At 37.4% G+C, this 23,321-nt stretch overlaps 1 protein-coding gene across 1 annotated transcript; it reads right to left on the bottom strand.

The window, feature by feature from the left end:
• Positions 1–12,729: 12,729 nt before the first annotated feature.
• LOC127091773 (ABC transporter G family member 25) lies at positions 12,730–19,252 on the bottom strand. The gene is made up of 3 exons (XM_051030474.1): positions 18,985–19,252; positions 17,975–18,806; positions 12,730–14,068 (listed from the first exon to the last, which is right to left on the bottom strand). The coding sequence occupies exons 1-3, from the start codon at positions 19,135–19,137 to the stop codon at positions 13,044–13,046; spliced, it is 2,010 nt and encodes a 669-aa protein (XP_050886431.1). The 5' UTR covers positions 19,138–19,252; the 3' UTR covers positions 12,730–13,043.
• Positions 19,253–23,321: the final 4,069 nt, after the last annotated feature.

Genomic DNA, 23,321 nt, shown 5'->3' with positions numbered 1-23,321 from the left:
TCGGTTCCACATACTTCCTCGCCGTTTTCTCCTTTTTGCATTTTTTTCTCTTCCAGCAGCATAAGTATTTTACAGCATTATTTTTACAACTTTTATAATATTTCCTTTGCAATTTCTATTTTCTTTTCCCAGCACTTAATTAATTCTTGTTCGCACAATAGTTTCTACACCGGAAACTATTGTGTACCTTTCACCGGATCTAACCTTACGTTAGAATCTAGTTTTTATTCCTTCGCTTTTATTTTTCTGTCTGATTGAAGAATTCAAGAACAAATCCAACCGGCCTGTGGTGGAGTGTTCAAGACTGCTATTTAATTTCTCAGGTTCTTTAACTATTGTTTTAATTTATATATGCCCTGCTTTACTGTTTATTTATATTATTTGTCTGAGATGAATCTGTTTATGCATGATAATTATTAAGTTTATTTAGCATGTCTGGCTAATTTATTTAGGTATCGGTATGTAAAGTAAGCGGAATGAAGGAATCAAAACCAAATTGGTTTAATTAAGTTTAAAATTAAAATCACTCTTCTTACGGTCTCAATTTATAGGTTTAATAACAAGGTTTTTGTACGAAAGTAAAAGACAAAAAGAAGTTAAAAGCAATAGAACGAGAGTTTGAGTTTTTGACTGGACAGTGTAAATTGGACATTAATTCTATATCAGGGCGAGAGCAATTTTTAGAGTTAATTAAATTCTAACCTTTTTCAAAAAGTATTTTTAAAGATTGAATGTGAGGACGAGAGTTAAGCATTTGAATTTAATTATATAACCTAAGTCAACAGAGCGAGAGTTTGAGATAAGGGTGTTTAAACGATTAGTGTTTTCTTAAAAAGAGTTTCTACGGATTCTATTGTTTTCAAAAAGTGGTTTTTGACTTAACTATAAGTGACAGCTACGTTAATATAAAATCATAGTTTATTCAACAGAGCGAGAGTTTGAGATAAGACTTTTAAACAATAGTGTCAACTGAAAGGATTTATTTTAAAAACCAAGAAACCAACGAAGATTTGATTCCCTAATTACGACGAACTACATACCGACATCCGCTTATTAGATATTTATTTTAGATCTTATTTTAGTTTTAACTTTTCCCCCAAACAATCAAAGTATTACCTGCCTTAGCTTTACGAAGTAACCTTAGATAACGGTATATCGATTCATAAGTCCCTGTGGGATCGATATCTTTTAAAACTACGCGATAGAACTGTGCACTTGCAGTTTGTACCCCAATTCGACTCATAAAGTCGCGATCACTCGACAAGGTAATCAGACAGAATGCTACCCTTGATGGCCTTTTACGACATGTACTGGATATCATACTCTGTCAAAATCATCTGCCAACGAGCCACTCGTCCGGTAAGAGCTGGCTTTTCAAAGATATACTTTAATGGGTCCATCTTAGAAATCAACAAGGTAGTATGGTTCAACATATACTGTCTTAGTCGGCGAGCAGCCCATGCCAAAGTGCAGCAAGTTTTCTCGAGCAGCGAATATCTTATTTCACAGTCGGTAAACTTTTTGCTAAGGTAGTATATTGCATGCTCTTTTCGACCAGACTTGTCATGTTGTCCCAATACACACCCCATCGAATTCTCTGTTACTGAAAGGTACATTATCAGAGGCCTCCCAGGAACTGGAGGTATAAAAATTGGAGGTTTCTGCAAATATTCTTTTATCTTATCAAAAGCTTTTTGACAATCATTGTTCCACCTGATTTCTTGATCTTTTCTTAGCAATTTAAATATCGGTTCGCACGTAGCTGTTAGGTGAGATATGAACCGTGCAATGTAGTTCAGCCTCCCTAAAAACCCACGAACCTACTTTTCCGTTCTTGGTTCAGGCATTTCTTGAATAGCTTTTACTTTCTCACTAACAACGAAACCTAACAGCTTTCCAGATCTCACTCCAAATGTACACTTGTTTGGATTCAGCCTCAGTTTGAACTTTCTCAATCTTTCAAACAACTTTGGCAAGTTTACCAAGTGCTCCTCTTTTGTCTGAGACTTCGCAATCATATCATCCACGTACACTTCAATTTCTTTGTGCATCATGTCATGAAAGAGAGTCATCATAGCTCTTTGGTAGGTAGCACCGGCGTTCTTCAACCCAAATGGCATTACCTTATAACAGAACGTGCCCCAAGGTGTAATGAATGTCGTCTTCTCCATGTCTTCTGGCGCCATCTTGATCTGATTATAGCCAGAAAATCCATCCATGAAAGAGAAAACCGAGGACTGAGCAGTGCTATCGACCAATACATCAATGTGAGGTAACGGGAAGTCATCTTTCAGACTGGCTCTGTTTAAATCTCGGTAATCGACACACATCCTGACTTTACCATCCTTCTTCGGCACGTGTACGATGTTGGCCACCCAAGGGGGATAATTGGTAACTGCTAGGAAACCTGCATCCAACTGTTTCTGAACCTCCTCTTTGATCTTGACAGCCATATCAGGACTAGTTCTGCGAAGCTTCTGCTTTACCGAAGGACAATCTTCTCTGAGAGGTAGCCTGTGTACCACAATATCTGTATCCAAACCAGGCATATCTTGATACGACAATGCAAAGACATCGACGTATTCTCGCAGCATTTCAATCAGCCCTCTCTTGACCTTTTCCTCTAAAGCATCCCCTATCTTGATCTCTTTCTTTGCATCCTCAGTACCAAGGTTAATGACTTCCAACTCTTCCTGATGGGGTTGAATGACCCTTTCCTCCTGTTTGAATAGTCTGGCCAATTCTTTGGGGAGTTCACAATCTTCTTCACTATCCTCTTCGGCTTGGTAAATGGGATTATCAAAGTCATACTGAGCCATAACATAACTGTTTTTACTGGAATCCGCAAGATCGATTCTGCATGAGCGATGTTTCATGCTTTTTAGAAAAGAGTTCAAGAAAGTCACAAAAAACAAAAAACATTGTCATTTTTATTGTTTTGAAAATGAAAGTAAAAAACAGAAAGACAGTGAGCACAAATTTGATTGCAAAACGTCCTTTATTGATGATAATCATTGAAAACTCAAAACATGATGTGGCCCTACAATTAACCACTACGCCCTGGGCAGGGCGTAGGGCTTTCATGCAAAATGCAAAACAAAATAAAATTACTCTGTCTGAAGAGTAACTTGGACTATTTCTTCAGCCGTCCAGTTGTTGATCTTCTCCCCTGGAGCACATGGGCGCACCCAATTGTCCATATCACAATCACTGTCACCATCTTCATTGTCTATTGCAAAGACATCCCCGTGATTCATCAATCCAGCACTAGTGAAAGCACACGGCCCTTTCTGGTTCTGGACACCCTGCTCTGATAACTGAAAAGGCTGATAACCAATGCCAAACAAGTCTTCTTTTACGGGCACATCAATCACCTTGCCCCAGCCTTCTGCGTTACCTGAATGAATGACCTCTAGAGCTTGTTTATAGGACGCAATCGAGGTACCTGGTTTCTTCTGTTCAACAAAAGCCACCTTCTCAATATCGACCGTCTCAAAAGCTTGACATAGAGTTTCATGAATTTCGCCATCCATCTCCACATATTTGAAGGAGGATAAATGGCTCACAAAGATGTCATATTCGCCACATACGGTCACAACTTGACCATCCCACACATATTTTAGCTTTTGGTGGAGAGTCGAGGAAACTGCTCCGGCTCCATGTATCCAGGGACGCCCCAACAGACAACTATATGCTGGCTGAATATCCATCACATAGAAGACAATATTAAACACTTCCGGGCCGATCTTCAAAGGCAACATGACTTCACCACAAACTGATCGCTTGGATCCATCAAAAGCACGGACAACAAGATCACTTGGTATGAGAACAACCCCTTCGACATCAAGCTTACTCAGAGCCATTTTGGGCAGCACATTTAAAGAAGAACCGGTATCAACCAAAACATGCGACAAAACCGCGCCTTTGCATTCCATCGTGATATGTAGAGCTCTATTGTGATTGCGACCCTCAGGTGTCAAGTCTAGATCCGTGAATCCCAAACCATGTCTCGTGTTAACATTTGCAATAACACCTTCGAGTTGGTTAACAAAAATCTCTAGGGGCACATAAGCCATATTCAACATTTTCAACAGGGCGTCCCAGTGTGCCTCGGAACACATCAACAGAGAGAGAATAGAGATTTTTGACGATGTCTGGTTCAACTGATCCACGATCTTGTAATCATTTCTCTTGATAATTCTCATGAATTCCTCTACGTCCTTCTCAAAAGAGCCCTCGGGCACTTCCTTTCGCACTGGTTCTTCTTCAACTACAACTTGTTTTCCCTTTGTTCTAGCAAGAGCCTCAACATTGTTATCCTTCGGAACCTGTGGTGTAAACAAACGACCACTCCTCGTAAATCCTCCGGGTCCTCCCACATTACCCACAGCCGAACCAACTATTACTGGAGTCTGATTTACTGATCTGGTATGATTCTCTGGTCTTCTATTTCTGCAAGAAGCATTGTCATATTGCCACGGAATTGCTCTACTATTCTCATAAAGTCTTTCACTAGAAGCAGCAATAGTGGTAGGAGTACTGATAGTTACTGGAGCATTAATAATTGCGGGAACACCAAAAGTCACCAGAGCAGATATGGTTACAAGCGTAGCTACGGTCACAGGAGTACCAATAGTCACAGGCGCACTAATAGTTCTTGGAGCACGTGCAGGACCTTCTGACGATGTAAAGTAAATGGTAACAGCCGATACCTCTTCACGGTCTTTCACTACTCGATCAAAATGTAAATAACCTTCATTCATCAATTCCTGGATACCTTCTTTCAATTTCACACAGCCGTTTTCATGATTACCACAATCTGAACAATTCCTGTCACATCCCGGGAATACTCCCCCTCTAAGCAGACGTTCCTTCACTACAAACAAAGAAGTCTGAACATCATCAATATCGACTACCAAGTTCAAATTTTCCCCATCTTCCACAATGTTTACTCTGGGCCCTCCATGCTGAGGCATAGGATTATTCACCACATTCGGAGTAGGAGCAAAGTTAATCGTCTCCGCATCAATCAAATCCTGAACTTTATGGTGAAAAGCCCGAAAATTCTCGATGTGGTGCCCTGGCGCACCAGAATGAAAATCACAACGGACATTAGCATCATAACCAGCGGGAATCCTTGTTAATGGAGCCATAGTGCGAAGTTCAACAAACTTTAACCTGAGCAGTTCAGGGAGTAATTCAACATAAGTCATAGGCGGCTGATCAAAATGTCGATCTGGCATTCTTTGTCTTGGTTGGAATTGGCGGCGTTGTTGTTGTTGTGGTTGTCCTCTTTGTGGTTGTTGAGGTTGGGTTGCTGGAATAGTCACAGCAGCAACTTGACGGTATTGTTGTCCTCTGTTTCCGTGTATAGCATTTGTCTCACTCTCTCTCTTTCTGGATGCCCCTGAAAATGGTTTCTTAGCACTTGAAGAACTTGAAGAACCAGGGTCTTGGATTTTTCCCGCTTTGATAAGACTTTCAGTTCTTTCTCCGCAAATCACAACATCCAAAAAACTACCAAATGGGCAACTTCCCATACGATCCATGAATACACCTTGCAGGGTTCCAATGAACATATCTGTCAATTCTCTCTCCAACATCGGAGGTTGTACTCTCGCAGCTAGTTCACGCCACCTCTGGGCGTATTCCTTGAAACTCTCACCGGTCTTTTGAAACAGACTCTGCAACTGAGTTCTGCTCGGAGCCATGTCCATGTTATGCTTGTACTGCCTCAGAAAAGCTTCACCTAACTCTCTCCAGCTTCTGACAGATTCTTTTCTCAAGTCCATGTACCAATCCAAAGATGCTCCGGACAAACTGTCTTGGAAAAAGTATATCCACATCTTTTCATCATCGGTATAAGCGGATATCTTCTGGTAATAAGCTTGCACATGAGTTCGGGGACAAGAAGTGTCATTGTATTTGTCGAAAGATGGCGCTTTGAACTTGTACGGGATCCTCAACCCGTCAACTAAACCCATATTAGAAACGTCAAAACCCAACGAATTCTGGAACTCCATGGCGTGAATCTTTTCAGCAAGGGCGTCGACCCTTCTATCTCTCTCTTCCACTTTTCCAAATTGATCATCATCACTGGGAATGGTGAACATATTTTATTGCTTGTCGACCAAATGAGAAGGATGGTGAACCGGAGCACGTGCCGCTCGAGCATTAGTAACCTCTGTACTGATGGGTTGTCCATTGATTCTCATACCACGCAATTCGTCACCATTGGCATGGTTGTTGACAGGGTTGGTAACAGTAGCGTCATCGACAGAGGTCTCCTCTGGCGGACACTGACCGACAAGGGGAATCACTGTTTCTTGTCTCTGGACCAAGGCTCAGAGTTCCTCTTGCCCTTGCACTACCCCTTGCATCATACTCATGAACTGGGCCATGTTGGTCCTCATCTCTGCTAGTTCTGCTTGAACTTGATCCATGATCCTCTGTTGATTCTGCCTTGTTGTGTAACGGTGCGGATGGTACCCAGCAATTCTGCCTGAACGGAAACAAGAATGAGAAGTCCTCTTCAAGAACACCTGTAATGATGCAATGAATGATATGTGTATGATGCGTATGATATGTTTTATCATGGATAAACCTGAAAAATGATATGCGGGTAAAAAAATTTTATTTTTTATTTTTTTTGAAAATAAACATGCTATGATGCAAAATGATGAAACAATGGCTGGTTGGCGGTGTATCACAAGGCACATGATCAGAACTTCAACATGAATTCAGAACCGGGAACCATATAACACAGTCATCAACTTAGAACCCATACTTCAGAACCAACGGTCACCAACAAGAACCATACACAAGTCACCATCGGGGCGTAGTCACCAACAGAACAAGTCACCATCAGTACCTGTAAATGATTCATTCCCGTCCCGCTCACGGGTGTAATATAGGCCAGAGTAAGGTCAAGAGAAACGCAGGGTAAACAATTGTTTCAAGAATATCATCATATGCACACCAGGTGTATGCAACGATAATACCCCATCAGAATCTGAACTGCTCGTGATACCATGTTCCGCTAAGTGGCGCCATACCACCCGCTTCCCATGAATCACTCTATTCCTAGGTGTCCTAAAGTTCACTCATAGCCTGTGTATTGGGCCTTTTACCTCTTGTGACTCCCATCCAACAAGTGAAACAGATACACAGCCAGCACAGTATGCATGAAACAGTAAAGTGCACATAGGATGCAATGCAAGCAGATAAGTATGCAAAGCAATAAATAAATAACACACAAGAGATAATAAACAAACAAACGCTAGGAAAGGCCCACTAGGGAAAATAGGTCCCCAGCAGAGTCGCCAGCTGTCGCAACCTAAAAATAGAGTGCGAAAAAAAACAACCGGCGAGGAAAGACAGAAGAGTCGCCACCGTGCGTTATTTATCACAAAGGGGGAAGGAAACGCTCGAAGTAAACTTGGAAAAAGGAAAGGAAAAGACAAGGTCTCGCAATCAAATCTTGGGTTCGGGGGCCGGTTATGCGAGGGAAAGGAAAAGACGTATCTCATCTGAATGTGAGAATCAGAGTCTTCGTAGCTCGGCTGCCTATGGGTTAGGGGGATGTGTGCTCGCTAAGATATCGCATCTTATGCCTACGTATCTCATCTGGCCTGAGAATCAGAGCAAAACGTAGTTCGACTAACTACGGGGTTAAGGGTTATGGGTTGGGGTGAACGATGTTACTACGCAATCTACCGGATGCTCGACCTTGGGAGACTTACTCGCCTGTAGTAGAAGGAGTACGTGTTCTTAGGAGAAGAAAAATCAATGAAAGGTTTGTTTGCGTTTTAGGAACGCGCATGTAAAAGGAGTCCTGGACGGGGGAACCTGCATAAAGTAAAACACACAAAAACATTGCCTCCTATCGAGATTTTCCAGGTAAGAAAGCAGTAAAATGCGGGAAAGATGTAAAAGTACCACACGGATGAGGATCCGAGGTAACAGCAATTAAGGGAACGAGAAACCCAGAGTTCCTTCCAAGCTAACACCATCAAAGAAAGCCAGTCAGTACAGGTAATCGGAATAAACCTCCAGGGGGTATCCCACAAATAAAGTGGAAAACCACGCCAGCTATCTCTGCAAGAATCACGTGAGCCCTCACAAAAACTCAACAAAAGGGTTAGAGAAACAGGATGGAGTCAAAAGAAAACAATGCCATAGTGAACATAAAACAGGTTAGAACAAACAGAACAAAAAAACAAATATTGTCACGTTCGCGACTGCTTCGCCTAGCGAAGGCTTAGCGAAGCTCCGCTACAGGCTCGCCTAGCGAAGCGGCTAGCGAAGGCCTGCGGGTTTGGGATTCTTCCTTGATAATAGTTCGATATCCATAATCTGAAACCCTGTGGTATCCATCTCAGAAACGAAACTATTAAACATTCAAATTATTGTTTTATGCATTCATGCACTTCTAAACCCGTGGGCAAAAACAAACGATACCTCATACATTCATAGGATTCAAATTGAGAGCGTAAGAGTAATGGGAATAAGGGAAAACCTGATCGGAGAGATCGATTGAAATCGAAGGGCACGGATGGGTTTGCAAAGCAATGTTTAGGGTTTACGGGAGATGGGGCGAAAAAGTGTGTGAGTCCGAGTGAACCTTTCAGAACTGTCTGGGGGTTGCTGCAGAGTAGTTCCTAGGTCTCCTTCTCTCAAGCTTTTTCTCTTTTTCTCCAGCCGGGTTTTTTTCTCTACTGAAACTTTAGTATTTATAGTCTGATCTCGTGGGTGGTGGGCTCAAAATGAGGTCAGCTCAAGCCCAAAACTTGCTGTTATTTTCTGAAACCGCGTGCTCTTCGCCTAGCGAAGGATTTGCTCGCCTAGCGAGCATGACAACGCTCTTCGCTAGGCGAAGCATTCTGCTCGCCTAGCGAGCATGACAGCTCAGGCTTCGCTTTTTGCTCCTTCAAACTTGGCGTTTTGCATGGTGGATAGGCCCCATTTGAACCTGTTAGAGGTAACTCAAATATTTCCCTTGCGTTGACCGATCACCTCGGATAGAACCCACAAAGTGTCTTGGATGATGTTCAAGCTTCTCGGACCTGATTCTGATTGACATGATGAAATGCAATATGAAATGCTAAATGACCTAAAAAATGAATGCATGAATGAGGAGAGCAAATTTTGAGGTGTTACACTTCTAAAGAAACCTTAGGTTTTAGGACTTTAAAATCCTCTTTTTTTCTGTTGTTTCTAACTTTTTCCAAATTTTTCTGCAATCTTAAAATTTATCTTCTTGAGTTTATAATATTTTTCTTCAGTATCTTTTATTATTTCGTTTATTATTATTTTTTGTTGATAACAAAAGGGGAGTAAGATAAATAAGTAATAAGCATTTGAATCTGAAAGTTATGAACCTTTTACTTACTTAAAATCTAAAGAATTATTTATTGTGCTTTATTGATTAAATTTAATTACCTAGATAGAACTTAGGGGAGCTTACAGACCTCACCTTTTGGACTATTAGGGGGGCTTACAAACCTCAGACCATGAAGTCAACTTGTTAATTAAATTAACAACCATTTTTCTTAAATACTTGTGTTTGTCATCATAAAAAAAGGGAGATTACTGGAAAAAAATTGGTTTGTACCATATTTGTAAGGTTTTGATGATAACAAAGTATTTAAAGAACAATTGGGTATACTAACATATGTTCAAGTGTGCATGACCATAGACTAAAAAATTTAATATAAAGTTAGTTGTGATACTAAAGATGAATATTTAAATAAAAGCTAAAAGATCCAAAATATGAAGGATCAGAAGTAGACTCTGAAGACTCAGACTCTCAAGGAGGTCAACTCCTGAAGATCAGACTCTGAAGAAAGTCAGACCCTGAAGACTTAAACTCTGAAGGATCAGAAGCTGAGACTCTGAAGACTCGGACTTTGAAGTCAATCAAACACAAGGATCAAGAAGACTCTGACAAGTCACTATCATACTATGAGGTTAGTCAATGCAAGGATCGAGGAGACTCTGATGGCTCACGTTCAGACTCAAAGAGAAATTTATCTTCTTCTGATCACGTGAAGATTTAAACAAATATCTTCACAGACAATTGGAATGAAACGAATAAATCCTCTTGAAGCAAAGAGATTTCAAATATCTTTTCAAAGGAATTAACTATATCAAATAACATTTAAATGTCTCTGATCAAGCTTCTCCAAGACTCTCTTGTGCTCTTCAACGACTCTTTCGTATATATCTATATAAGGAGCTAAAGATTTGAATAAAACAAAACGAACCATTGACAATAAAAGAGATGTTAGTCTGTTAAACAAAAAGCACAAGTTTAACTTCAAATTTCTTAACAATTGTATATTTTAGAAATTCTTAAGTCTTAAAGAGTCTTAGTGTGTTGTATTTTATTTACACCTCTGATTTTATATCAAGTGTAAAAAACAAACAATCTTTTCTTTGTAAGTTAGATTGTAAAAGTATCTTGCTTGTGTGTTTAAGCATTTGATGTCTCTTTCTAAGTGGTTGGGTATCTGAAGCCTCTTAATGTATGCTTGAGCATTATAAATCTATTACTTGTATGTTTGAGCATTAGAAGTATCTTACTTTTGTGCTTAAGCAAATTATAACCAGTTGTGATTATAGTGAAATCCCTTGGATGTGCAAGGGAACTGGACTACTCACGATTTGTGGGAGGAAACCAGATAAATTTGTTTGTGTCTCTCTTTTCCTCTCTCTCTAACTCAGAACTTGATTTATCCACTGCAAATTTTTAACCAAGTATCAGATTCTAGACCTTGTTTTTAGAATCTGATAAGAGACTTAGAGAAACGAAATAAAAAGTTAACACAATTCAACCCCCCTTCTTGTGATTCTCTCACATTCAGTGTTTTCCCGTGGTTGAGTAATTTATCCTTAAGGGAGTGTTTGTTTGGGTTCAAAAGCTGAACTCATTAAAATATTTGTTTGGGGATTTAGGTTTTTAAGTCATCGTTTGGTTCATAAGCTCAGCCTGTTTAAAAGCTTACTTTTGTTCAAGATCATGTCATTTTAAAATTTCAACTCGGTTCGTGGTGATCCAGGTCAAAACCTCGGTTCAGTATGTGATCCAAGCCCGGTTCAAGAGCTTGCTTTAGTTCGAGATAAGTCTGGTTAAAATCTCAATGGTTCGTGGTCATCCTAGTCAAAACCTCGGGTCGGTTCGTGAGTTCGTCTCGGTTAAAAGCTAATCTTGGTTTGAGATAAGTTCGTAGAAAATATCAATTTAGCTTGGGGAGTAACCGTTTCAAGTTGTTGTTTGGAAAGAAGACTAACCACTTCAATCCGCAGTTTGGAAGCAAGACTAGCCGCTTCTCTCTGTAAGTTTCTAGTTGGAAGGAAGACTAACCACTTCTCTTTGTTGTTTGTTGTTTGGTTGGAAGTTAGCCTGAAACTTCATTTTTTCTTGTATAAGGGGGTTCGAGAGTTTAACCTACTAAAAGCTCTTAACCATTACTGAATACTCTCAAGATCAAATCTTGGAAAGAGGGTAACGTATTTTCATTTTGACCGAACCTCTATAATTCATGGTATCATTTATCTTACCCTTAACTCTTTATTTTTCGCATATTTAATTTATGCTTCTATTTCTTAAAATGTTTTTATAAAAATATTCTTAAACTTTGATAATGATAAAGAAAAGTTTTCAAACTACAATGCTTCTGAAACCCACAATTCACCCTCCTCTTGTGTATGGAGTCAGATGTCCAAAAAGTTTAGTTCACGACTACTTAATCAGAGATATTTACTGACTCCTTCGAGTTCCACTTGACATACAATATTTTCCTCCAAAGTAGCCTTTTGATAATGTGATCTCCAAGCACATGATCACAACAGATCACCACAACACTTGAGCTATGATATCTTGATCACCACTTGAACAACACAATAGATCTAGATATCTTGAGCACATCAACTAGATTACTACATCAAATGACTTTCAAATGCTTTAACTGATCAACATAACTTGATCCACTTGATCTTCAAGCTTCATCTTGATCAACACACCTTGATCAACATAACAAGGTCATTTTAACATAAGATATCTATATCTTCAAGCACCAACACTTGATCACATTAGACCTTGATCTTCAAGCACCGTCTGTTGATCACATTAGACCTTAATCTTTTAGGGACATCACTTGATCATATCATATGATAATATCACTTGTCATCATTCAAACCAAAATCATTTATGATGAAGACGTCTCTTAAGAGCATTGATAACATCAAAACTAAATTAACAAATTGTTGTAGACTTCATACCTACAAGCACATAGACCCATATTCTCTCCGTTTTTTATGATGACAACGCATCTTTCAGGAATGTGGACAAACAAAAAAACAAAGGTGATAGATTAGAATGGTTAAACTCTCCCTGACAAATATAAAGTATACTCTACTTCTGAGAGTAAACTTCTTTCCCCATTGACATTATAAAAAGGCGAGAAATAAACATATAAACAAATATGACACATATATGAGTGTGTTTATGGTATTAGTTAAAAACATTTTTTTACCAATATTAAAAACTAGTCTTTCCTTTCTATTAAAAAAAACTATTCTTTCTAATATTTATACTGATTGGATAAAAAAAGTAATAATTAATGGTAATTGGTATGAAATTGTATTCTAATTTAAGGAAAAGAGATTGTAGAAATTAAGAAAAATAGCAAAAGTAAGAAAGGAATGGCATAATGATTATACATTGCATGTGGAAGAAATTTCTTTATTTCTTCACTGAGTATTCTTAGTACAGAACGAAACTTGCAGAATTTGAATCCAAACCCTCTTTTCTTCAGTTCAAATTTATGTTACCTATCTAACAACTTTACAGAAATTTTCTCATTCTTCAATTACAGTTAGCACAAATCAACTAGCCAGTACTTTAGAGGAAATTAAGAACATTATGATTGTTGCTGCACTAGGAACCAACAAATTGACCCACCCCATTCAATTCAAAACACCAACTTTTAGTTTTCATATTAATTTCCCAAAGAACTATGCATTGCAGAAGTTCTTCAATTTCAATTTTTGATACGTCTCAAGGCAAGGTAAGCCAATAATCTGTAAAACACAAACATGAAAAACAACACTCCAATGCTTCCCATTGGGCCCATTTGACCCACCACATCTTCATCAAGAAATTTGCAGTTAGCTCCATCACTAGTACTACTATCATGATTGCAGCCCAATAGATATGCAATTTTCTTGCCATCACCATATTGAATTCTAGTCAAAAGCCTGTAACTATAGAATGTTGTGGATATATATTTGATCCAAGCAACACAAGATGGAACCTTATGAACATAGTATCCACCTGTTAAAACAAATGCTAGCATTGTAACTGCTGCAACTGTGGAAGCTTGTTTAGCATCCATTATTGCAGCACCTAAAGCAAGTCCAAGACCTTGTGATACAAGAACGAATAAAAGAACAACCATCAATGTCAAGAGAAAAGACAACAAATCAGGCTTCAATCCACCCATCCAGTATGTAATAACGAGGAAAATTGTTGGAAGAATAAGCTCCATTGGTAGGTCACCCACAATTCTAGCCATGAAATAGGATGATAATGTGTACATACCAGAAGCTCTCTCTTTTACAAAGATTGCACGCTCTTGAGGGAATGCAAACACAGAGTTGAAAGATGGGAATACACCCCAAAAGATTGAAATGAAGAAGAGTAATCCAAGCCTATCTTGAATGTTCATATAGTCTGAATGCCACCACATTAAACCAGCTAGTAATGCAGCAGCAACAACTTGAGAAACTCTCAGTATGTTGAATGATTCATATTTTCTTTCTTTGAGGCTTCTCTGGAGTAGAATACTGAATTGGTAAAACCAATCAAAGATGCTAACTCTGTCATTATATCTACGTTCTTTTGAAGAGTTGCTTCTTACAGGGTTACTTCCTTTTATTGAAACATTTGTTGTGTCCATGCAAAGAGATTTTACCTTTGGACCCAGTTCTCTGTTGTATGAATGAATTAAATTTTGCTTTATGTTTGGTCGATCTTTTTCACTTACACCATCTACATGGCAAACACCTACACAATTCAAAGTTAAGCTTGATTAATATCACACCCTAAACAATAAAATGTTCATTTTTTTATTGCAATTCAATTATGTGAGGTAATTATATTTCTTATTTGAATAAACTACAACATGTCTAGTAAATGAGTCCTACTGTCCTAGAAAGTACTTGGCAGAAGATAGGAAAATAACAAGAAAAAAAATCTAAGGTGCATTCAATTTCAAAACAAGTGGACTTCACGTTTCGTACTTAACCTTTCAACTTTCAAAATCCAAATTAAAGAGATAAGGGACCACACATCAAATAGAAAGAAAAGGAAACTTTGTATGAAAAATCGTTATCCACAGATAAATCATATGCAACAAAATAAATTATAGGAACTGATAGAACATAGCATGAGAATGGCCCACAAAACCAGAAATTGTAGAACATGGCATTTAAAATAGTCAAGTTTATCAACCGCTGTTATCATAACGTAAAAACTAAGGTTTAAATCACAGTCAGAATAGGTAATCATATTTAGTGTTAGTGCTTTGAATAATATTACTTTCAATGGGGTAAACCATGAAAATACAGAAGTAAACTTCCTAATCTGTTGGCACAAAAACATAGAAAGTACAGGATATATTAGTCGAAACAGGGATAAAAGCTAAAGAAAAAGGTGTTTAAATTAATCAAACAGTTACTTGATTAGTTGAGTATTCCAAAAGGACGGACTAGGGGCATAACATGCTTAAATATGATAGTGGAACTTGTAAAAGCTGATTTATGTATTAATGTCATGTTATGGTGTGTCTCCACTAATATTGGTGCTGTCACTGCTGATTGGGCCAGCAGCTCCTACTTTCATTTGCATATCAATATCAATATATCCATTTATTTACTTTTAATTCAATATAAGCCTTTATGCCATCACACTTCACTTTAGGGGAGAATTGTTTATAAGGATGTAAAAGCAACCCAACACGTGTTGCTCTCGTACAGATCCTAAAATGAGAAAGATTCTCAAAAAAAGGTGGAGGAAAGGAGAAAAAGAAACAAAGTGGGAAAAAAAGAAGGACAGATCATTTGTCAAAGAAAAGAAGTGAAGGTCAAGTTTTTTCCAAGTGTAATGATCAATAAGGAGCAACGCCTATGACCATGATCTCGGGTTGATCAATCATTTCAAAGAAAATTTAACAATAATATTATCATTCAATTCTTTTCTATATTTCCTCTTTTAAACTTAATGAATGAATTGATATAAAAATGAAAAGTAATTGCAAAATTATTAAAGAGAAGTTTTCATCCAAAACCAATTTTGCATGTCATGCTGCCAAACATCAAGTGTTGTATCTAAAACAAAACATCCAACGTTGGAAACACAAATAAACACGTTGGTTATATGACCCCAAACACTACTTTAATACTTCTTATTTACACCTAAAAGCTTAACCTACCTGTAGAAATTACAAACCAAAAGTTTTATTATGCAGCCCTTCTTTTCTGATATATGAAATTAAAAAAAGAAAAGCATGATGCCAAAATCTACTAAAAAAACATCCACTCCCACTTTTCCTAGGTGCTCTTTCCTCTTTTTATTTTCTTTTACATCAAATTTATGGTTTCTCACGCTATCAATGTCGTCATTACCTCCACCAACATAATATTCAAATGGACCCAAGAATCAACAAAAAAAAGTTAAGAAAAATCTTTCAGTGCCAAAGATGTTAAACTCCATAAAAGATAAAAATACCTAGTCAAAGAGCACTTACCACACAGTTAAATATCATGGATTATAATTTATTAATTCTGGTCCTAGCTAAACTTTTTTTTAGTGATATCTATGCCAAAAGAAGTAAAATCCCAGCACATGTAATAGAGTGACCAGTTATCTTCAACTAAAGTCTAATCCACTACTTAAGCATTACCAATTTTAAACCTTATGCACATTCTCCTTTGACCATAAAATATATAGCTTTGGTCCATATTGCTACACTAGTCTAATATCTCTCACATCACTTGTATAACCTTATTGACTTAACGTGTTTGAACATGCCATGATAAACAGAGAAAGAAAGACACGTAGATTTTCTGTCTAAAAGGAAAATAAATACAAAAGTACGGTTTATGAATTGTGATAACAGTGTTAAAATCTGCAGCATGTTTGTTAATCTTTTGTTGTCTATGTCAGAACTTAAATGATTTGTCCAAGCTTGTCTATCCATTCCCCCTGGATACAAAACAAGTCAATCTAAATACTATTTTCGACGTCCCAACAAAGTGGTTTTGATTCTGGACGATAGATTAAGTTATTCTAGTAGAAAAGGACACAGTTGACGGTTCTAGTGACAAGGGGTCATGCCTACACAGGCCCATAAGTGCACCATATGCCTTTCACTTATGTTTCTTCTAATTTTGGAATATATTTCTGGACCCACATCATATTTGGCACCAAGCTCAAATTGATTGGAAAATTGAAAACTTTAATGCTTTCTTTATCGTTTCATTTGGTGCAAGAAAATGATTTCCTTTTGTTTTCATGGTTTTCACTGAAATTCTTTGGTAAGATATATAATGTGGTTAATAAATAAATTGAACACCCTTCTCTGTTTCAAAGCACAGGTTTCCCTAGAGATCTACATTATTTAAAATCATATGGACATAATTTTCATATCAAAGTGGTATTTAGCTTCAAGGGGGAAAAAACTACGCTTGCCTCACTGGATGAGGCAGTGGCTAAGATTGTGAGTTGGCCAAGAAGAAACTGTAAGGGGAAAAAATTGGCTGAAATGGAGGGAAAATTATTAGCATATGGAGTCAAATCATGTTGGCCCCGGAAGAAGAAATTATACAACTGGCTATGTAGTAATAGTTGAAGGCAAGAAAATAGTAAAGGCAGTGGCAAACTGTTCCAAAAAAGATGGACACGTGGCGAGCATCATGTAATAATTTTTTAAATAAAGCATTCCATTGTTGATGCAAAAATCAAAACCCATTACGTTTTTAATGGATCTCTTCCACTCAATGGGAGAAATCTTTATCATTCTACTCTCTAAGCTCATACCTAATATACTCATTAACTTCAATAGTATTTTATACAAGAAAGGACAACCATTGCCAAGAAGCACTAAAACATGAACACATTGTTTTTTATTAGACCCTGTTAACTTAGGGATGGTCCAAATATTAATTGATTATGGAATGTTAGTTCATCCTAAATTTGGGTTAATCTAATCTTTTGACCATCCTTTTCACCCATTAAGGTCCCTTTTGTAATCATCCATCACATGAATATCATTAGGGAATCACGATATTTGTTTCCCTTTATAATGTATCCCTCTTTTTCTTTTCTTTCTGAACTTATTCTGGACCCTTTAATGCAGAGCTAATCTATGTAAATGATTTTGTCTCTCCTCTAAGCATATACTACTATATATATTCTTTATGCTTAAATTTAATTGTTTATTAAGATAGAGCTTTAATGTCTTTAACCACGTTCTACTTAACAAACAAAAACTAATAACTTAAGCTTAACTGTGGCATCAAAATGAAACTATTCAAGACTAATATTAAAAACTTATCACCAAAGTTTAATTAATGGATACATTATACCTACACTCGTCCAAATTCTATGTCACTATTCACTATTTCTATTTTTGTTATATTAATTTCTAAATTTCTAAAATAGTTCCGCCAACATCTAAAGTGAAATGTGATTTAAAAATTCTTTATGTGTCTTTGTATATCCATTAAATTTATATAGATTTAGAAAATAAATACTTATAGATAAGTGTAAAAATAAACTGACAAATGCATTAATAGTTATAACTAATAATAATAATAATAATAATAATAATAATAATAATAATAATAATAATAATAATAATAATAATAATAATAATCTGACAAAAAAACAGAAACAATGAATTTCACGTACCGTTAGCGAGATCGAGCAGAAAATCCGCCGGATTAACCGGGAAAGATGGCGCGAACCCAACCGACTCGAAATACCTCATGGCATCGGTTCCTTTGCCGTAGTACATAGAGTTACCTTCTGACAACACGAGCACTTTATCAAACATCTGGTAGACACGACTTGACGGCTGGTGCACTGACGTAACCACCGTCTTCCCTTTCCTCGCCAAGGAACCCAGCGTCGACAATAGGCGGTGCGCCGCCGTGGAGTCCAATCCAGACGTAGGCTCATCCAAGATCAAAAGCGCCGGATCCACCAACATCTCGTGAGCGATACTCACGCGCTTCCTCTCTCCACCAGAAACACCGCGAATGAAACTGTTCCCAATGATAGTGTTCTCGCATTTGCTTAACCCTAACTCCACGATCACTGACTCCGCCGCCGCCACCTTCGTCTCCCGCGAAAGCGTCCTCGGGAGCCGCAGCATGGAGCAGAAAACCAATGTCTCGCGAACCGTTAAGTGAGGGTAGAGAATATCGTCTTGCGTAACGAACCCGGTTCGACGGAGAATCGTTCTGTTGAGTTTCGATGAGTTAGCGAGGATAGTTCCAGTGAGACCGTTTCCATGAAGTCTCCCTGCGAGTGAGTTTAGGAGCGTCGATTTTCCGCTTCCAGATGGGCCTAGAATGGCAAGGATCTCTCCTGGGTAAGCTATTCCCGTTACACTGTTAAGAATGATTCGCTCTTGCGTTGATCTTTGATCAGACGGTGGTGATTCAAGCGCGGTAAAGAAATTCTTGATGCAGCCTCCTTTTTTGCTCTCTATCTTTAATCTGTATCCCACGTCCATGAACTGCGTTGCATGAGCATATATAAGTTAATGAAATTTCAATTTTCATTTTAATTATTGATTTAATGGTTTAATGAGAAAGACAAATGGTCCCGGTAAATGAGAGGTAAATTCGATAAAATAAAATTAAAGATTAATGAGTTTAATTATTGTTGTTAAGTACTTGTATTAAATGTTGTACCTTAAGAGTGATTGGGTAAGTAGAAGAGAGTAAAGGAGGAAGGTCACGCGATTCTCGGGGGCTTTGTTTGGGAGAAGCATGAGTGTTGGATGAGTTTGCGTTTGGAGTTTCTACGCCATCAAACGTTGATGTTGTTGATGGTGTTGTTGGCATTATTACTACTTTTGCTAAGTTGAAGAAATGATACTAGGAATTGAAGGGTGTAGAAAAGAGAAAAAGAAGAGGAAGTGTGAGTAGTGAATGAATGAAGTGAGAGGAACAAGGGATAGGAATACAATGGGGTATTTATGGAGGGATCAGAACCCATAAAACTGCCACATGTCAATGTGGAAGCTCCATTTCAGGGGTTGCTACGTGGCAATCATGTATATGCATCTAGCCGCTTGGTTAAATTGGTTCATGGAATGGAAAAGTATCCACTTTCTTTTCTTTCTTTGCTTTTCATTTCTTTATGTCTATCTTTCTACTTTTAATTTTACTTTTTGAAATAAGTAAGAATTAAAAATGATAAAGTGGTGGAAATTTTAATTTGGGTTTTTTATCTTAAGGATTAAAAGCCCTACATATTCAAAGATTAAACAGAAATCAAATGAGACTGAAACTCTAAAAACATATCAACATCTAACATTAATTTTAATCTCAATTAGAGGCTGCTTAATCAAATCAGTATTAAGTCATGTTTTAATTGTTGGATAATATGCAATAGGCAGTGTATCCTGTGTGAGGTATAATTCAGTTGCGGAGAATTTTTCATAATTTAAAGGTTTGATAGAGTGAGGTAGGATGAAAGAAGAGAGGCTCAAAATATTTGATTTGTCTGCATTTGAATTCTGTGGTAGATAATAATTCAAATTCACTTCATTTGCATTTTATTTAGGATTGCATTTGAAAATTTCATTTAGATTAAACTTGTGTATAAAATTAAAAGTTGTAACAAAATTTAAGATGAGAAATCATTTTTCTGTTTTCATTTAAAAGTTAGTTAGAGTTTTTTTCTCTCTTCAATCTTCATCAACTGCATCTTCTTTTTCTTGTGCATCAATAATTGGTACGTAGAGATCAGGTTTGGATCCATGAGAAACACCAAGAGAAATACGAGTGAACGTGAGGCGTGACTGATTGATTTTGTTTTTTGAATTCGCGTTAAATTTACGATTGGAGTCGTAACAAAATCACATTTCTTGATTCTGAAGGATTGGGAAACACGACTGTTTGGTGAAATCTTAGTGAATTCTTGCACAAGATCGAAGATGAATGGTGGAAATGGTAGCTTGAACACAAAGCTTCCAGTCTTTGATAGAAATAATTGGAATTGATGGACGATTCAAATGCGTGTGTTGTTTGGCGCTTAAGATATTCTTAATCTCGTCAATGATAGTTACACGGCGGTTGCAACAAATGCAACTGAAGCACAATGTAACACGTATAGAGAGATGAGGAAGAAGGATTAGAAAGCTTTGTTATACATCCATTAGTGTGTGGATTTGAATGTGTTTGAGAAGATCGTTGATTCGACGATGGTGAAGGCTATGTGAGACATACTGGTACTTTGCTATGGAGGTGATGCATCAGTGAAGAAGGTGTAGTTTCAGTGTCTACGTAAGTAGTATGAGAATCTCAACATGAAGAACAATGCGAAGGTACCTGATTACATTTCCAAAGTGATTCTAATCACAAATGAGATGAAATCTTGTGGAGAAACTCTTTATGAACAAGTAATCATTGAGAAGGTACTGAGATCACTTACTCCTCAGTTTGATTACATTATTGTAACAATTGAACATTCTATGGATCTGAGCACCATGAGAATTGAAGAGCTGCAAAGCAATCTAAAGGCATAAGAGTTGCATCTGACGGAGAGAACCTCTGAAAGAGAGGTAGAGTAGGCTCTGAAAGCGTCTTCTAATAAAAAGAATCAGAAGCTATCTTGGTTTGAGGCCAAGAAGAGACATGGTGGTGGTTATCATAAGTAACATGTGTCCAACTCTAATGAGAAGAAACATCATAAGGGAAAGTAGAAGTGTGACAAGAAGAAGGTTTAGTGTTATTGTTGTAAGAAGTTTGGTCACTTTGTTGTTGATTGTTGGTCAAACAAGGAAAGGAAATAAGAAAAAGCAAACATAGCCAGAGGAGAGTATGATGATGAACATGTGCTATTGATGACTTCTGATTCTGATGGTGGATATTTCGTAGACTGGTGGTACATGGACCTTATCTGCTCAAATCACCTAACTGGAAACAAGCAATGGCTGATTAATCTTGAGTCTAGAAAGAGAACAAAAATAAGATGTGTTAATGATAAGTATCTGGATGCTTAAGGAATTGAAAATGTCAAGGTCATAGTGAAAAATGGGAAAACTATTATGATGAAGGATGTTTGGTATGTTCTTGGCATTAAAAGCAATCTGATGAGTGTAGGTCAGCTAATTGAAAAGGTTTCTCAATTACTATGAAGGACAAACTATTGATGTTGTATGATTATGATCAGAAGCTAATTATGCAGTATGAACAAGGAAGCAACAGAACATTCAAGGTGAATATGGAAACAACTAAAACCAAATTCCTTAGTATAGAAGGTACTGAAGGTGACAGTGAGCTGTGGCACACGAGATTGGAGCATATGAACTTCATAAGCATATGGCATATGAGTTATAAGAAGTTGGTATATGACATTACTAAGATTGTGAAGCCTAAGAAGTCATGTGAGATATGCATAAAAGGTAAGCAACCTAGATTGCCATTTGCATCAGAAGTGGCTCCAAGAGAAAAACATGTTTTATGAGTAGTGCATTCTGATGTATGTGGACCATTTGAAGTACCTTCACTTGGAGGAAACAAGTATTTTGTGTCATTTGTGAATGAGTTAACAAGAATTACATGGGTATCACTAATCAAGTTTAAGCATGAGGTGTTTGTTGAGTTTCAAAAGTTCAAGGTGAAGGCTGAAAAATAGAGTGGTCAAATACCGAAAATTCTCAGAACTGATGGTGGAGGCGAGTACAACTCTACAGAGTTCAAGAGATACTGTGAGGAGAATGGAACTGATCATGAGGTTAATGCTCCATACACTCCTCAACACAATGGTCTTGCTTTAAGAAGAAACAAAAATTTGCTTGATATGACAAGGAGCATGCTGAAGGAGAAGAAGTTCCCCCACACCTTGTAGGAAAAAGTTGTTGCCACCACATCATATGTGCTCAACAGATGTCCAACTAAGAAGCTGAAGGAAATTATTTCTTTTGAGAAGTGGACTGGAGATAAGCAAAGTGTTAGGCATATGAAGGTGTTTGGTTCTTTTTGTTATAAACATGTCCCAAATGCTAAGAGAAGGAAGTTAGATGACAAAAGCATGGTTATGTTGCTTGTAGGATACCATAGTACATGTGGTTATAAGCTTTATTGTCCTGTCACTAATAGTGTTGAATGTATAAGAGATATCATTATGAAAGAATCAGAAGCATGGGATTGGAACAAGTCTCAATCCAACTCATGTGCAGTGTTAACACCTGAGTTAACTTCTGAAGACATTTCAGAATCTGAAGAAGAATATGCCTCTGAAGGAGATCCTGAGACTGTAGATGAGTCAAAGTTTGAAGGTGACTCTGCTGCTGAAGAATACTATGAAGGTGAGTCTAACTCTGAAGGTGAATCTGATTCTTATCCCGATTCTAATGATAATCTAGAATCTTATGGTAATTATGCCTCTGTAGGTGGTCCGACCTCAGAAGGTTGTCAAGCATCTGATATTGTTCTAACATCTAAAGAAGATTCTGAACAAGTTCAGAGACCATAAAGTATTAGACAAATACCAAGAATATTTGTAGAGTTTGACATGTTGCAAGATACTAAGATAGACTCTAAAGGTGAAGTCATTCAATATGCCATGATGGTAAACTTTGAACCAGTAAGTACAGAAGAAACTTTGAAGAAGAAAGCATGGTTGAAGTCCATGAAAAAAGAACTTGAGGTTATAGAAAGAAACAAGACTTGAGAGTTGACTGAGCTTCCAAAGAATAAGATATCCATCAATGTGAGATGGGTTTACAAGGTGAAACTGAATCCAGATGGTTCAATTAGCCAACATAAAGTAAAGTTAGTAGCTAGAGGGTTTCTACAAAAATTTGGACTCGATTACTTTGAGGTGTTTTCTCATGTAACTAGACAAAGGAACAATCAGACTGATGATTGTTACAGCTGCTAACAGAAATTAGCCTCTGATGCATTTAGATGTCAAATATTCATTTCTTAGTGGTCCTTTACAAGAGGAATTTTATGTATCACAACCTCATAGATCTATGAAAAAGAATCAGGAAGGGATGGTGTATAGGATGCATAAA

The sequence above is a fragment of the Lathyrus oleraceus genome, chromosome 6 (assembly GCF_024323335.1).
Source record: "Lathyrus oleraceus cultivar Zhongwan6 chromosome 6, CAAS_Psat_ZW6_1.0, whole genome shotgun sequence".
Classification (NCBI taxonomy): domain Eukaryota; kingdom Viridiplantae; phylum Streptophyta; class Magnoliopsida; order Fabales; family Fabaceae; genus Lathyrus; species Lathyrus oleraceus.
Note: the sequence above shows the minus strand (reverse complement) of the source record. Positions and strands in the feature narration are given on the sequence as shown.

Coding starts and splice junctions, on each gene's coding strand:
- LOC127091773 (XM_051030474.1), bottom strand. CDS start 19,137: ATGCCAACAACACCATCAACAACATCAACGTTTGATGGCGTAGAAACT. Junction 18,807..18,984: donor CTTACCCAATCACTCTTAAG/GTACAACATTTA, acceptor CATGCAACGCAG/TTCATGGACGTGGGATACAG. Junction 14,069..17,974: donor TCTGCTCGATCTCGCTAACG/GTACGTGAAATT, acceptor TGAATTGTGTAG/GTGTTTGCCATGTAGATGGT.